This window comes from Daktulosphaira vitifoliae, unplaced genomic scaffold (genome assembly GCF_025091365.1).
Source record: "Daktulosphaira vitifoliae isolate Bord-2020 unplaced genomic scaffold, ASM2509136v1 Scaffold_3, whole genome shotgun sequence".
Lineage (NCBI taxonomy): Eukaryota > Metazoa > Arthropoda > Insecta > Hemiptera > Phylloxeridae > Daktulosphaira > Daktulosphaira vitifoliae.
In genome coordinates this window covers 15,696,309-15,714,220 of record NW_026099574.1, presented here as the reverse complement: position 1 = coordinate 15,714,220, position 17,912 = coordinate 15,696,309, and the positions used below count along the sequence as shown (strand labels likewise).

The window sequence follows — 17,912 nt, the reverse complement described above, 5'->3', positions numbered from 1 at the left end:
GAAAGGAAAGATAGATTTAAAAATTTGAATGTATTTGTAAAAAAATTTTTGATTACATAGTAACTGCGATTATATTTTGATGACCTTTATTTTCATTTAAATTTCTGTTTTTAACATCTCAATTATACAGATTATAGGTAATTAATCACTATACTTCAATTTTCTATTAAAATCACGGATTACGTTTTGATGATAATTGTTTACTCAAAATCTTATTTTTAATCAAGGGGTCTATAAAAAATGATTTATAGTGACCACAGGGAATTAATCATAATTATTAAATTTACTGCAAAAATTAATAAATTATTTAAAATAATCAGTAGAAATATTGAAATATATCAAATAAATATTTTAATAGTTTGTAATTAGTAATAATAAAAAAAAAAAAATAATTACAGGCTAAAAATTTATATCACAGAGCAAAATATTTTACATAAATAAAAATTTATATAAATACTATTACATCAAATATCTATAAGATCTTGACATTTAACAAGGTTTTGTTCTACAATACTTGGATAGTAGATATCACTGAAAAATTTGTATTTAATAATAATTAGTTATTGAAAAAAAATATTTTATACAACTTATAACAAATTTTTACCCATATAAAACTGAAGATACCCGTTGGGTTGATTCAATATCTGCAAAAGTTTAAAAAAAAAATAATATAATTTATAGAACTAAATTTATTTTTTTTTTAATAAAGTAAAAAAAGTTGTACAAATTATTTATTTTATGCACAGATAAAATATAAATTGAGAATTTGGTTTTAACATTAGTACACTAATTAGTGAATAATAAATCTTTCTAAAAAGTCACAGAGCTATGGAAGATAAACCATTTTTCATAATTTAACATTGAAACGTTTTTGATTAGTGGTTAAATCAATAACAGGTTTTAATAATTCCTGATAACCACTAGATTTTTTTATTTCATATATTCAGGGCAAATTAATGTAGTTGTTTAGTAATACTTAATAAATATTTTGATTGTAGTATACAAAGATTTTATTTAATTAAATAATACATATATAATAAAAAAAAAATTTGTAGAACAGATCTATCTTTCTATTCTCTTCAATAAAACTGAAGAATATAGTGTAATAACAAGTTATTTTCACATAATTTAAGAAAAAAAAAAAACTAAATAATTTAACAACCAAAATCTGTATACTATTCATATTTTTTTATGATATCAGTTTTTTAATTATTCATAATAAATTATTATCAATTAGAGTTATATCTATTTTGATAATTGGTTACAGCATAAAATCCTTCAATTAGATTAAATAGCCAAAAAATAAATAAATCTGAATTTGTGTATGAAGTTTTCCATTTTAGTAATAATATTAATTAAATATCACATTTTCAAGTACAATGAAGCCTCACTATTCTGAACTCCATTATGTACAATTATGATGAGACAGGGTATTGAAAATAATTACCAGACAATTACAAAGTGCCTAAGGTTATTGGACATTATGGTTCTTTAACATAACTCTGTCTAATTATAATTGAGTCTGGATAAACAAAATTTTACTGTATTTCTTATATCTTTAAATTAACTAACTTTAAGTAGTTTTAAGTAAAACTAAATCTATACATTTCTCGCTTTAAGCTAAATTTGAGATTATTTATTTATTATTTTTGAACTTATTTCATCACCTTAATTAATTTGTATTCAGTAATTTTGTAAACGCAACAAACTATGTTTATAATATAATTATACAATAATATTAATTATTAGTAACTGGGCCATAGTTTGTGAAGTCAAATATGCTTATAATACTTAATATTGTACAAAAAACAGGAACTAAATTTTATACCAGTGCATCTTATTATATTATTAATACTTAAAATCCTGAATATATTGTTTGTTATGCAAAAACTTATTTTACTGAAATTGAAAATATAAGTACAAAATAATAATTAACTTAAAGCTTGTAATGATTCATAAATGACGATATTGGCTAATAACAACAATTACTTTTTTAATAATCTTAAAATTCTTATACTTATAAAACATTTACTATTATTTTAAAAATATAACTAAATTTTGAACTTGAACTTCCAAGAAAATTCTAGTTAGCCTTAATTGTACAGTTGATAGTTTTTAATTATTTAAAATTTATAAGAACTTAAAGTTTTATAAATTATAATTAAGCCTATATAAAAAATATGTACTAAATCAATTACCTATAGATGTTTTCTGATCATAAAAGTCTGTGTGTAGTAGGCTTTGAGCTTCTGGTATCTTTCTGTTAAGTGGAAATGAAACCCCATCACCAAGGCTGTGAAGAACCACATTTATTAATACATGCAATTAGAAAAAAATTAAATAGTGTTATTTTTAACTAAAAAAGCAACAAATAGTTATTATTTATGTTAATGTTTTACAACACTATAAAAGAGGGTTAAGATTTTATTAAATCCAAATAAAAAAAAAAATACTTTAGAAATTTATGTTTTTTTAAAAATAATTATAATATAATATAATATAAAGTGTCAATACAAATTCAAAAATAAAACTATAATTATTAAGTAATTATTACCAAAATATACAAAATTTGAAAAATATAAAATTGCTCACCATATTTAAGTCAGAATAAATAAATTTAAAGGCTTACAATATTAATTAATATTATTTTTATGTACAATAAATTCTTTCTAACATTTAAATTTACTGTACATTATAAGAAATTAACACAATACAATAAAGAATAAGCCTATATTTTGCTATAAATTTGTTATAGGTATATTTTAAACTAAATGTTAAACTTTTAGAATACATAAATGTTTTAAACAGAAAATGAATTCCTGGCTTTGTTATTTGATTGCCTAATTCTATCATTGGATCTTGGACTGCTTGCCAATGGAAAACTCACTCCATCCCCCAAACTAAAACAAACAAAAATCAAAATACAGGCAACATAGTAGAGGCATCTATGTTGCAAAAAATTCCCAATATTATTAGATGTAAAAGACTTTTGTATGGGTATAATATTAAACTATTTTTAAAAACTAAAATATTTAAATTATATAAGTTGAATGAATATTATAAGAATAAAATTTAACCTCTGGAATGATTATTTTAAAGTCATAATACAAAAAGTAAATTATAACTAAGATTAAATACTACCTTTCTAATTTATACAATTATATATACTCATTCATTCTTTTTATTCTTATTAAGTTTAATCAACATTAAAAAAAAATGTAATTGTTATTTATTAAACAAACAAATGTTTGTTTAAAGAAAGAAAATAAAGAATAAATATCAAAGCAGTAGTAAAAGTTGACAATATATCAATTAGTTATAATAATATGGTAATATAAAAGTAATACATTAAAATTTTAACATAAAATATGTATTAAAATATGTGATTTAAATTTTAACATTAATTAGTACATACTAAATCCAAAAATGTTACCCTAAATCATAATGGTGATAAAGAAGTGTCCGAATATTTTCACAATTCAATTTAAATAGAATTGAACATTATGATGATAAAAAATTATCTAAATTTATTGCATCATTTTTTTAATACATTTAAACAGTTCTTATAAAGTTTTCTTAATATTTAATCAATTGGAATTATTAGAAATAAAATTTACTTTTATTAAATTAATTATTATTATTATTTTTTTTTTATCAAGTTGTTTATAAAAAGTTGATAGTAATTTTTTTTTGTTTTTGAGTTGTATGTATACTACAGTGTCCCACTGGGTTTTGACATATTAAATAACTTTTGTTCCAGTTAATATTTTGCATTAATTTTTTTTTTATGTTTACAGTTTTGGACTATGTTAACATTATATTTGTTATTATTTATTTTTAATAATAAAAAAAATAAAAATAATTGGTTTTTATTTTTTTTGAAATTTAATTTAGCTTTTTATAACAAAACATTTAAATGGATTGATATCAACTTTAGGATAATAATTTATTGAATTATAAGCATTTTAATACATAGAGTAGGTTTGTAGCGAAGGTGAGTACAGCTAGTATAAGTGTATACTTATAACTCTCTCCCTGACTTCTCTACATACTCATTTTATGTGTTAAAGTATTTTTAACTGACATAAATTTCAGGAAGTATCATGTATAACATTTACAAAAAAATAGAAATAAAATTAATCAAATTTACAATAAAATTGTTGAGTTGGGTTTTTAAATGATTTAATAGTGTATATAATATGAAAGTATTTGATAATCTTGCTTACCTGGTATTTATAGGAATAGGCCATAATAAAACTTCTCTGCCAAAGACTTCCTGTATATTTTTAAAACAACCTAGGTTGAATCCATTTTTATCATAACACTCTGTAAACTTAGGAGGACGAAAGGACTCTAATATAAAAATAGGTAATTTAATACATTATTTACCAAAAAGAAAACATTAATATACAAACCTAATGTAGTCCGATTTTTAGTAACAAGGTAAATATGATAAGCAAGTAATGAAAACAAACTGATTGAAAACATAGAAGCAATAAAAAATAAAAATATTATATGAATTTTATATGCTGCACCTTGCAACCTCTGTAAAGATAGAATTTTTAAAATATAAAATAAGATAATAACGTAGTTTAAAAAATAATCTTAATCTCACCATATCAGAAGTAGCATCCCAGTATCTTAAAACATATTGTATTGTTGTAGAAGCAACATAGATACACATCAGAAGACCATATGCCAAGAAAAGTATGAAATATTTATAATTTGAATATGACACACAGTTACTAACCCATGGACAATGATGATCCATTTTAAGTACACACTTGCGACATACACTACAATGGTGAGCACGATCAGGTTTCACTATTCTACATTTATCACAGTATCTTATATCTGAAAAAAAAACCTCTAATATTTTATATGATAAAAATTCATTAAATATTTAAAAATTAAATATAATGAAAATACCATCAGAATTAGTAAATGTCATGATTGGTAAATCCTTTGCAACTTCCCGCAAAACCATACTTTGTCGTGCCAAATCGATAGGTTGTTTGATAAATTCTTCAAACATTTCATCAGAAAGTTTAAACTGAAAAAAAAATTGTATTAATTACTTCATAGAGGATTTAAGAAGTTATAAGAAGTCTAAATTGTATTATAAAATGTATGTTTATTGATAATGATGACTAAAATGGATTAACCAATTTGGGATAATTTAATTATAGCATTCTATAAAAAGTTACATTCAATAAAATATTTATAATAGTTAGCTTCAAATGTTTTTAAAATTAAATAATTAAAAGTTCTTAACATATTAAGTATTTAAAAATAAGTGGCTTAATGTTTCTGTTTTTGGAAAATAAAAAGGAATTTTTTTTTATTTGTACATAATAATGATGTTTTCACCTAAGGTATTATTTTCTATAAAATATAACATAGATGATATTATTAGAAAATAGAAATGTTATTTTTGTATTTCTAAAATTTAATTCTTTTTTTAAGAATATGTTAATTTTTATAATTCACGTTTCTACTGACATACAATTTAATTAGAATCTTCCTAAAATTTTTTGATAATAATGTAAGTTTATCTCTTTATCTATTAACCTTTTTGTACAATTGAACTTATTAATAGTAAGTAAAAAAAAATTTGTTTAAAAAAAGTAAAACATTTAAATAAATTCTGATAGAAAAATTTGAAAGATAATAAAGTTTTTACTAACAAGAGCTGAGAAGAAAATTCCTAGAGATAATTTTTTTGGAAGAATGGAATGAATGTTACCAAATATTAATGATAAATTTACTGGCTAAAAATTCATTCATTGATGAGTAATAAAAAAAATATGTTTTCTTTTAAGTTTAATTGGAGAATTATTTTTAAGAAATCTTATAGATGTTAAACTGCCAGTGAGTAAGAAATATTACACTAGGGTAATAGAACAATATACTGATACAAGTATGTAAGTTTTCTTAATAAATAATTATACCTACTACTCGAATTGTAATAATTACTTGTGAAATTTTAATGATTTAGTTATAAGAAATTTTACCTCTATATGGTTTTATGTGGCATGTGATTAAACATTATTTATAGGATAATAAAAATAATACTTTTTGTGGTGCTCCGCTTGGCGATGTAAAAATTGTTTTGAAGTAGGACCATAAAAATAATAATAAAATAGTATGGTATATTAGAAGGAAGATTACTCTTATATCCACTGGTTTGACTTCATCTAAAAAAATAAAATATAACAATAGTGAAACAGTCTTTGCTAATAAAAATTACCAAAATAAATAGTTGATTTCATAAATTTAAAATTGGTATTATCAATGACTAAGTTTTCTTTTTTTGTATAGCTTAAAATAAACATATTTAACTCAAAATAATAAAATAATTAAATTGAAATATCAAAATGTGTAAAACTATATTTATACATTAAAAACATTTATTTTATACAAATTATCTTACTTAAACATAAATGATACACATATGCATAATATGACCATGCAAGTACACATAAAATGAATATCACAGGAACACTTTTAACTGTTTTAACGCAATAAGAGCAGCAAATTTTTTTTGATTTAGGAACATCCATTGTTAATTATATACTATTATGTATAATAGTAATAAAACCTTTTATGAATTTTTCATTTCAAAAGTGAATATCAAACATCCATACATTTATATTTATCTAAACTAAAAAAAAGTAGAATCTAAATCTTACTACTGAACCATTTGTAATTCAATAAATAACACAATCAATCAATAAATAAACACTTATAACTTCTAATACGAAATTTTGATTCTACATAATATGATACCAATAGTTTTAAGTACGATATAGTCACACAATCCTATTTAGATATACTATCACTATAAGAATTATTTTCCAGTGTTGCCATCAAAACAATTTTGGATATTCAACACAAGCTAAACATAATTTTATTTCGATTTTATAAATTTCCCCCTTAAATATTTAAAATCTTATTTATACAAAATTTTTTTTTATGAAACATTATTTTGACACTGAATGATTTAATAATATTTTGTCAAGATATATGTTGTACTTAATTTAGTTAACATAAGAGATTAACTAATTAGATAATTTTCATATACAATTTTTCTCCTTTTCGGATGAATTAAAAAAAAAATGTCCAAATTTCATGCTTTGAAAAAGATCTTGTATTGTAAAAAAAACAGAATCCACTAAGAACAAAACAAAGAGTAACATGTATAATACATAAATAAGGTTAAGTTATCAACAATTATTTTTTAACCAACAATAAAATTTACCTATTTTCATAAAGATTCATGGAAAATGTTATTTTTTATAAGATACTTATGACTTTTTTAATGCAACTCATTACTGTTACATATAGATTTTAGATATAAGTCAAAGACTTTATAATATTAAATAACTCCAAATTAAAATTGATGAATTTATTAAGTTATTAATTAAAAAGTAAGAAAAACTAGTTTAAAGTATGATAGAAGAGCAAAAGAAGAGAAGATTGGATAGAGTATAAACGTTTGTTCAAAGAAGCCAATTGTGCAATAAGTAAGGCAAAATTTAAGAGGTATAATGAGTTGTATGATATGCTAGGAACAAAGGACGATGAAAAAGAGGTCTATAGACTCGTAAAAGTAAGATAAAAAAAGTCTAAAGATTATTACTATGTAAGGTGTATAAAAAGTGATAAGAGGGTGCTATCGAGTGATGATAGTGTATGAAAAAGGTGGTAAGAGTATTTTAAAAGAGACATTAGAGGATATCTCGTGAAACGAAGGACTGGTAGATTTAATTAGTGAGAAAGAGGTATGGGAGGTTATGGCATCAATGAAAAAAAAAATAAAACAGTAGGACCAGATAAAGAGACAGTAGAAGTATGAAAAATATTTAAATAATTAAATATTAAAAGATAAAATTATACTTTGTGGTATAATATCATGGTATACAAAATTTCCTCTAAATTGTGATCAGAAACCGTTCTCTAGAAAAGACATGAGACAATCTCAATTGTGAGATTTCCACTACTCTCATTATCTGGGGGTTTATAAAAGCCGTGAGGCTTTATTGATAAATGAGTCAAGTGTTCCGGTATGGTCTAGTAGTCTAATATTTACTAGTAACAGTGTCATTATAATTTTTATACAAATATAAATTCTTATTTAAATAATATTTATAATTATTTACGGCTTCAACCAGAAGTATTAGCGTTGTTCTAATACATACACCACTCATTTTTCAGTAGCCTATAAAAACATTCACTATTAGACATCAATAACAAAATATACATTCATATTCTACAATACAATTTAATTAACTTTTTATCCCTTTTTATATTTAAGCAATCATATCAAAAAAAAAAAAATAATAATAAAAAATAGACACATCATCGCATCGAAGCTAATAGCTTAACCAGCTTTTTCCATACAAACAATTAAAATCATTAATTTCTAATATTCTTAAAGTATTCATTGTCGAATTAGATTTGATATGATAAAAGTATTCAACTACAAAAGTAAATAATTAAACTTTGTAATTTATTAATTTTTTAACACTATTTGTGTGTGCTAGTACCAGTCTATAATATTCCAAATTTTTTTGTAACATGTTGCTATATAAATTATAAATTTAAAAAAAAAATGATTTTTAGTTTCACCTGAATTTAACGATGGATTTTTACAATTATAATCATATTTTATAATACGCTCAATTGAGTAAATCTTTTTAACAACTTTGTTTTGATTGGTTCATTTAGTTAAAGTAAATCATTAAAATTAATTAAGTTTTGAATATTACCATTGTAAAATCTTTTTAAACGCCAAAAGTTAATTATAAATGATTACTATGATTTTTATTTAAGTAATCTATTACGATAAAAATGTAGAAAAATCTAACTTTTCTGATAAATGTACTGTAAATAGTAATTATAAAATTTCCTGATTGCATATTAATCTTAACAATTTCATTTTTTTTATTAAAACTTTCACTTTAAAGGACAATAAAAAGTAGGTTCAAAATGATTACTTTTAACATATTAAAAATCAAAATCAATAATAATTTGAAAACAATTAATTTTAAAAATTGTATAATATATAATTAAAAGAATTACTAATCTGGGTATAATTAAGGAAATAGATATTGATGTTGCTTTTGTAATTATCCATCAATTTTTTAAAATTAAACAATATCTACAGATTTGCATCGAAGCGTTTCTTATGATAGTGATTTTAATCACTGTCAGATTAAATCTATACTGGACCTAACTATGCAACGTCTCCACTATGTCGCAACCCCACTGTGCTGGGTTTTTTTAAATATGTTAATACTCGTTTTTAACTAATTATTAATAATATCAAAAATTAGTGGCGGTTGAAAAAATCTAATTGTAGGTTTGAAATCAGCACAAAATATAGGTATAAAAAAGTATGTTTTCGACTACTGAAAATTTCTTGTAGACCATTTATTCTTAAATAATATCAAATGAAAAGTTTTGTATCAAGTCCTTCATTTTTTATATGTTTTTCCATAAAAGTAACAACTAATTTATAATTTTTTTATTATATGTATTGAAATAGTTATATCTGAATCAGTAATTATCCTAAAATTGTTAACGATCCATCGAATTTTTTTCTAATAGTAAAAATAGCCATATTTTGAAATTTTGATATTTTGGAAAAATAAAAAAAATTGTATTATTATTATTTTTACTATTATTTTTTTATTTGTGATAAATAATAAAAATATATTCTTTTAACATGTCAAAAATTATTTAAAAAAAATAAATAAATAATATTTATTTGATCAAAAGTTATTAAATTGTCAAAACAGGATTAAGACACTCTTTTATATACAATTAAGAGTATTAATTTTAACAGTAAATTTAATTGTGATTTATCCCTCATAAGAACGATATTTTTAATTAAAAATTGATCATCAAATATTATATTTCAATATCTAATAACTCAGTTGGAACTATTTCACTGGATTTAAACATGTCAAAATTTGTCAGGCCGACCATGTTTAGACTCTTTTTCCAAAGTTTCTTTGCTAGAATAATATCTTTTGCTACAGAAGATGGTTCTTTAACTTGACATTCACTATATAAAATATAAAAATTAATTTCGCTTTTCAATTAAATCAAAATGCCCAAATACCTGTAGTAAAGTCCTGTTTCTGTACCTGCTTTTTCATCCACAGCACAATGAATTGCAGTCTGCGCTCCTTGATAAGGAGTTTTTATTAAGAAATATGTAATATAATACAGAAAATATCCAAAAATTCCAAAAAAAAAGTAATATTGGTAAATAATGTTTTCAGAAGGCTTTTGCATTTCCGTTTGTACTATTCCTGGATTTACGCAATACACATTAACTCCTGTACCTAATACATGTTATTATAAAGTTAAAAATTCATAACTTCTATAAGAAATAATTTATCAAAATTTACTATCGATTAGTCATTTTTTTAAAGTTATTAAGTTACATACTTTAAGGGATGGATATAAATAATATTTCAAATATAATTAAATTAAAAATTATTACTTGAAAAAGTAAGTGAAAATAGGTTTAATGATTATCACTATGTAAGTTTTCATAAAAGGGTACTGTCGAGTGATGATGATTTTTTTTAAAAAATTATTGAATATGGAATATCCAAAAGAAATATTAGAGGATATTTCGTGGAACAAGGGACTGGTAGATAGTTTGGACATGTTATGAAAAGATAGGAATCAGAAGCTATAAGAACAGTTATGAAAATAAATGATGAGGGAAGAAAAAGAGATGGAGGGATGTAATTGAATGCAATATGAGGGCGGATGATGTCAGCGTAGATAATTTTGGAGATCGTGTCAAGTTCGGGATAAGGTTGCCGAGCCCAAGTAGTTGGGATTAAGGCGAGGAAAAAGAAGAAGAATTACATTAAAAATTATATGTAACTTTAAAAAAAAAACCCAGCACAGGGGGGTCGCAGCACAGTGGTGACGTGGCATAAATGGATAAAGTATAATGATATCTGACAGTGATTAAAATCACTATCAAAATAAAACGCTTCGATGCAAATCTTTAGATAGTGTTTAATTATAAAAAATTGGTGGATTATTCCAAAAGCTACTTGATCTGCTAGTTCATTATTAATATCCTAATTAAGATAAAGTATGTCGAATGAAAAAGCGATTATTAAAAAATATTATTTCTCACAAAAAAATAATGTTAATCCATACACTTTTCAATATGTCATAGAATTATAAAGTTAAAAATGTAAAAAATAAAATCGAGAATTTTCACACAATAATAGCATTCGGTAGCCATTTTCACCGTGAAGATAAAATAAAGTCCGAAATTTTTTTTTTTGCATAATAAAGTAAATTACATTAGCTTTAATTTAAGATGTATATAAAAGTGTTAGACCTTCCGGAACATTTTCAAAAATCAAGTTGAAAAAAATAATTTTTTATGAAAAAGTTGTCATTTTAAATCCCTCCCTATTGGCAGGTTAAGTGTCAAATTTACAAAAAATTATACCAAATGATAGGTAAAGACATCAAGCATCTATATAAAAAAAAATTATATTGATATGTTCATTTTTGAAAAAGTTACGGCAGTTTTTAGTAAAAAAAATTGAAAAAATTTCGAAAATTAGCGATTTTTAAATTTGTAATTTTTTTGGAGGTTTCCCCCATTTACGGGGAACGAGGGGATTTTTTTCAATTTTTGAGGGTAATGTCTTCGACTAGATACGATTTGTGATCTTTTGACGTATTTTTGAAAGAAATCGGTTCGGCGAGAGCTGAGAAAAAGTGGTAACAGACAAAAAAAAAAAAAAACACATTATGGTAAAATTAATACCTTCTCAGCTTCGCATCGAAGCTAAAATGTAAATATTATCAATTTAATTTTGTTTTGTAAGTGGTTTTGGTATTAAGCTAATTAGTTTATGATAAAGGTATTACTGTTAAGAGTCCGTTACAATTTTTCAGAAACCTCGTTGAACCATAACGTGATTGATAAAGGAATGTGCAAAAGATTTTATCACGTCTTCATTTCGACATGATAAAATTCTTCGACGTATAAAAAACAAGTCGTGTGCACGGAAAAAGCAAACTGAGGCTGCAAAATGTTTAAGTGGTAATACAAAAACAATTTTTCACAATACCTGCAAGTCTAATTGCTAATTCTTTCGTAAAAAGTATATTAGCAAGTTTGCTTTGACAGTAGGCTTCTGTTGGGTAGTAATCTTTGAAATCATAGTTAATGTCATCAAAATCATAACTTTTAACTGAAAAAAATATTTCACTCTATCATTTGTTTATTATTACAATTTAAAAATAAATTTTATATTTTATAAATTAAACTAACAAAAAGTATGGCCCGTCGATGACACATTGATGATTCGAGCAGGCGATGAGTAAATTATTTTTGGCAACAAAAGACAGGTAAATAAGAAATGTCCTAAATAATTAACTGCAAATTGTGTTTCAAAACCATCTTCAGTTAAAATTTTTTGACGCATCACTATACCTGAAATAAAAAACATGTACATTGCTTTTGTTATATTTTATGTACTTGACAGCGATGAAAAAAATATTACTAAAATTAAATACAACTCAAATTCCTGAAATAAAAAGTATTTTTAAAAATAATCTGAATACTTTAAATTATGGGTCTCTGAAGTTAATAAGTAAAGCCTTTTATATTAATTATTACAAACAATTCTTTTTAATTTAAGTGGTCTACTATAAGATATTCTTAATTTTTATTATTTAATGCACACGCACCAGCATTATTGATTAGTAAGTGAATTTGATTTTCTTTTTCTAAAATTCTTTTTGCGCATCTTTTTATAGAAGAAAATGATGACAAATCAAGCTCTTCGACAACTAAAGTCCCCAAACCTTCTCCTTGTACTTCTGTTTTTATATCCAACAAAGTTTGGTCTGCTACTTTTATATCAATACATGCCATAATTACATTTGCACCTATGAGATTGAAAAGTCTTATAGTAATTTAAGGTCAAACTAAAGGAGTAAATTAGAGCTACTTATTGAACAACTTGAATAAAACTATACAATGTATTAACCAAGATGTATATTTTTATGAAAATTAGTTGTATGTCTAAAAAAAAATAGCGTTCTAATTTTGATGAGTAAAAAAAGATTTGTAGAATAAAGCATGCTATATAAAAAAAAAAAAAAAAAAATTTAATATGTAAATGATTCTCCCATTAAATCCCACAGTGCATTTCTATGCTAGTACACTAGGCAATACAAATTTAGTTTCCTACTTGATTAAATTTTTTTCCATTTCCTTCCCAATTTTGTGATTTGCATTTATAAAAAAAATTATATAATACATTAGTTGGCTATTTATGATAATGCTTCTTAGTGAGAATTAAAAAAATAATTTAATTATATACCTATACGACTTTTTAAGTATTTAAACTTTTCTTTTTGAGATTGGCAATTCTACTAAGTTAATTTTTTTCGAAAACTCGCAAAGCAGTTTATACTTAAATAAATCCCAAGTAAAAGTTCAAGTTATTATACCAGTACATTCAATTATTAATTAGAAATAATTTTTATTACTTATATGACAATATACCTTTTTTATTTTAATAAATAAATTATAAATTTTTATTAGTTTATTTACTACATAAATTAACTATAAAAACTGCTGTCCTAATATCCTATCTCATATTTCAAAGTTATTAAAAATTTGAACCCGTTTTAAATACATATTTCTATATATTACACATTTTTAAAAACTAAAATATTTTGTTGAATAAATAAATTGTATACCAATTTTGTAAAGCTCTTTTGCTGTAGCTTTACCAATTCCTCGACATGATCCAGTTACAATAGCAACTTTACCATCCAATCTACATTTACTTGTACATTTTCTACTAAACATTTTTTTTTATAATCTTCTCTTTTTAATATGAAATTTTTTATAAAAATAAATTGAAAATCATCACAAGTAAACGCATGAAGTATTATTAATAACACATTAATGTAGTGCCGATTTTAGATGACATTCAAGTGTGTGGCGAAAATAACTAACAAAAAATCCATAAAACAATTAAGATCGTGAGTACAAATCCTCTCTTTTATACTTTTTATAATATATACATTTAAAGTATAATAAACATTATTTAGTGTTAATAGTACGTGAAATATTATTTTGTAATATAATTAATATTTATAAATAAATATTTTATTATTATAATAACCGTATGTGAAGGACACTGAATACTCTTTTATTATAATATTTGAAAAATTAAAATATTTTTAATTTGTTTAACATAATATAAAAATTATTTATTATAGGAATATTCACATACATGTACAGTAAATTTTTCACGCATATATTAACACATTAAATAGAAAACAATATAGAAATTCTAAAATAATATAATAAAGAAAAAATACTAGAAAACTATGCTCACAAGTTTTTACAACAAAAAGTTCATAAAAAAGTAGAGTTGGATAGAACAATACTTCATACGCTGAAAAAAATGTCTAATTTTCACATACATAATATTTATGATATTCATACATAACTTCTAGTATATTATACTAGAAGTTTTTTACGCATTCAATGTTAGAGTATATTTTGGTAAATAGTAATAAAAATGTATAGAAATATTAGTATATTAGTAATTCGTATTTGTGTATTAAATTAACGTGTTAATAGAATTTATTTTCCTATACAACAAATGCATAAAAAACATTCAATACAAATAGTAACAACATTTTTATACACTAATAGAAACTTTCATACTAGATCCAGAGATCATATTTCACAAATAAAATAAAATAAAAGTAACTTTACTAATACAGAATAAACATAGAATTAATTATGAAATTCATGAATATTTAATCATTTTACACAACCAAAATAATTAACACGTGTAATTAAATTATGTATATATATTTTAGAGAAGATGAAAATTTATATTGAAATAAAAAATAATAGCTTAAATAATATTTAAATGTATCAAACATTTTTTATCATAAGTTGATTAGCAAAAGAAAAGCAAAATATATGTTTTATATGTCAAGGTTAATGATGTATAAAAAAAAACCCAGCACAGTAGGGTCGCAGCATAGTGGGGACGTTGCATAGTTGGGTCCAGTATAGATTTAATCTGACAGTGATTAAAATCACTATCATAAGAAACGCTTCGATGCAAATCTGTAGATAGTGTTTAATTTTAAGAAATTGGTGAATAATTACAAAAGCTACATGATCTGCTAGTTCCTTATTAATACCCTGATTAAGATAAAGTATGTCGAATGAAAAAGGGATTATTAAAAAATATTATTTCTCATAAAAAAATTGTGTTGATTCGTACACTTTTCAATGAGTTATAGCATTATAAAGTTAAAAATGTAACCAACCCAACCCAACATCAACTCCTATTTCCTTAATTATATCCAGATTAGTAATTATTTTAATTATATATTATATAATTTTTATAATTAATTATTTTCAAATTATTATCGATTTTTAATATGTTAAAAGTAATCATTTTGAACCTACTTTTTGTCCTTTAAAGTGAAAGTTTTAATTAAAAAAATAAATTTATTACCATAACTTTTAACTCAACTTGCAAGTTTGAAATAAATATTATTAAATAGAAAAAAATGAAATTGGTAGATTATTTCAAAAACAACAATAACACTTATTCCCTTAATTTTACCCCGATTTATAATTATAATATATGAGTACATAATAATTACAATAATTAAATTGAGTATGAAAGTGGTATTCAATAATATAATATTGTAATTTTTACGGAGATATTATAAAAATAAAAAGGAGTTGTATATTCATATACTTTTAATGCGTATACAAATTTAAAGGAATTTATGCAATACTTTTTAATAAAAAAATTTTGTTACTTATGAATAAATACACTAAACAAAAGGAACTTTCATCAGAAAAAAAATATACTTTTCTAAATAAACATTTCGCGATGTTTTCAAATATGCAATTAAACTTTTTCTATTACTTCTAAGTTTTAATATTATTACTTATTATTAAAAAATAAGTATTTACAATAAAAAAAAAATAATTAAGAACAAAAAAAATTGTATTAAATTAATACTGATTTTGATTTTTAATATGTTAAAGGTAATCAATTTGAACCTACNTTTAATATGTTAAAGGTAATCATTTTGAACCTATTTTTTATTGTCTTTTAAAGTGAAAGTTTTAATGAAAAATACCTTCTCAGCTTCGCATCGAAGCTAAAAAATGAATTTGTTACCATAACTTATAGTTCAACTTGCAAGTTTGAAATAGACATTATTAAATTGAAAAAAATGAAATTTTTAAGGTTAATATGCAATCAGAAAATTTTATAATTACTATTTATCAGAAAAATTCGATTTTTTTGCATTTTTATCGTAATAGATAACTGAAATAGAAAGAATAGTAATCATTTCCTAATAACTTTTGGTGTTTAAAAAGATTCTGAAATAGAAATATTCAGAACTTAATTAATTTTAATAATTTACTTTAATTAAATGAACCAATCAAAACAAAGTAGTTAAAAATATTTACTCAATTGAGCGTATTATAAAATATAATTATAATTGTAAAAATCCATCGTTAAATTCAGGTGAAACTAAAAATCATTTTTTTTTTAAATTTATGATTTATATAGCAACATATTACAAAAAAATTAATAAATTATAAAGTAAAATTATTTACTTTTGTAGTTGAATACTTTTATCAAATCTAATTCGACAATAAATACTTTAAGAATATTAAAAATTAATGATTTTAATTGTTTGTATGGAAAAAGCTGGTTAAGCTACTTTTCATTTGAATAAGGAATATTTTTTTGATTTTTAAGAGTAATAACTTTAAAGTTAAACTAATCATTAACTTAAATATCATAAACTTAAATGAATCATTTGACGTATCGTTGAAAAAAGTAGGTCTAGTGAGGGTTGGCAAAATAAATCGTAGCCACAAAAAGAACCACATAGTAAAATTAACGTGAATAAAAAATTTCTTCACACTAGGGGAGACTATAGTGATAGGATCCTTTATATTTATTGAAGTTATTGAATCTAAATGAGATAAATATCAAATAATTTGAAAATTTTATTCTAACTCAAAAAAAAAGGCAAAATATTGACGGCCTCAGACGGATTTGAACCTCGCACCCTGTGCGTGATAGACACAAGTGTTATCGATTCGGCAAATGTTTGTTGCTTTCGTTATGGGAAAAAAATGGCTATTTAAGCTAACTCAAATTAAAAAATTACTATTAAATTAAATATTATTTTGAATTGTTAATATTTGAAAAAGTTATGGCAGTTTTAAGTACAAAATACATCCTTAGAGAACGTGATTTTTATCGCAAATATTACATTTTTTTTTAAATTTCGACAGCAATTTGCACATAGTAGATAAGGTTTCGGGACAAATTTTTTTTATTTATTTTATAGTACATAAAATAAGCTTTAATTTGATATATGTTTAAAGGACGCAGTATTTCCGGAACACTTTCAAAAGTTAAGTTGAAAAAGTTCTATTTTTTATACAATGTTTCAAGTTTTGAACGCCCCCTTTATATGGGGAAATTGTCCAATTTTAATAAAAAGTATGTCAAATGAAAGATGTACTTGTAATGTATTTAGAAAAAAAAAATTTGTGCTGATATATACATTTTTCAAAAAGTTATAGCATTTTTAAGTTGAAAATTTAAAATTTAAAATCGAAAATCGAAAATTTTAACACAAAAATAGTGTTTTTTTAACTACGGCAGCCGTTTAAATGTAGAAGAAAAAGTGTCGGGACAAATTTTTTTTTAGCTTCGATGCGAAGCTGAGAAGGTATTAATTTTACCATGATGTGTTTATTTTTTTAGCTTCGATGCGAAGCTGAGAAGGTATTAATTTTACCATGATGTGTTTATTTTTTT

The 17,912-nt window shown here is 22.9% G+C and overlaps 2 protein-coding genes across 7 annotated transcripts in view; both read right to left on the bottom strand.

Annotated features, from left to right (window-relative positions):
- Window positions 1-334: 334 nt before the first annotated feature.
- LOC126901870 (palmitoyltransferase ZDHHC20-A) lies at window positions 335-6,764 on the bottom strand. 3 transcript variants are annotated; one of them, XM_050678746.1, is made up of 9 exons: window positions 6,434-6,764; window positions 6,076-6,197; window positions 4,930-5,053; window positions 4,616-4,869; window positions 4,416-4,545; window positions 4,227-4,353; window positions 2,199-2,293; window positions 605-644; window positions 335-531 (listed from the first exon to the last, which is right to left on the bottom strand). In XM_050678746.1, the coding sequence occupies exons 1-9, from the start codon at window positions 6,561-6,563 to the stop codon at window positions 465-467; spliced, it is 1,089 nt and encodes a 362-aa protein (XP_050534703.1). In that variant the 5' UTR covers window positions 6,564-6,764; the 3' UTR covers window positions 335-464. The 3 variants fall into 3 exon arrangements, with proteins under 3 accessions (XP_050534703.1, XP_050534705.1, XP_050534706.1); XM_050678748.1 differs by having other exon boundaries at window positions 4,616-4,854; window positions 6,434-6,762; XM_050678749.1 differs by lacking the exons at window positions 335-531; window positions 605-644; window positions 2,199-2,293 and adding an exon at window positions 2,517-2,900 and having other exon boundaries at window positions 6,434-6,760.
- A 2,973-nt stretch (window positions 6,765-9,737) lies between these two features.
- The window catches only part of LOC126901872 (retinol dehydrogenase 11-like), a 79,525-nt gene continuing 71,350 nt past the window's right edge, over window positions 9,738-17,912 (bottom strand). Inside the window, exons 1-6 of one of the 4 annotated variants that reach the window (XM_050678754.1) lie at window positions 13,771-14,059; window positions 12,751-12,951; window positions 12,332-12,493; window positions 12,129-12,251; window positions 10,130-10,355; window positions 9,751-10,072 (exon numbers count right to left, since the gene is read on the bottom strand). In XM_050678754.1, coding sequence (XP_050534711.1) covers window positions 9,916-10,072; window positions 10,130-10,355; window positions 12,129-12,251; window positions 12,332-12,493; window positions 12,751-12,951; window positions 13,771-13,882 — 981 coding nt within the window. In that variant the 5' untranslated portion in view covers window positions 13,883-14,059 and the 3' untranslated portion in view covers window positions 9,751-9,915. Of the gene's footprint in view, window positions 10,073-10,129; window positions 10,356-12,128; window positions 12,252-12,331; window positions 12,494-12,750; window positions 12,952-13,770; window positions 14,061-17,912 lie in introns of those variants that run through there. The other 3 variants (XM_050678756.1, XM_050678755.1, XM_050678753.1) reach the window with 3 other exon arrangements.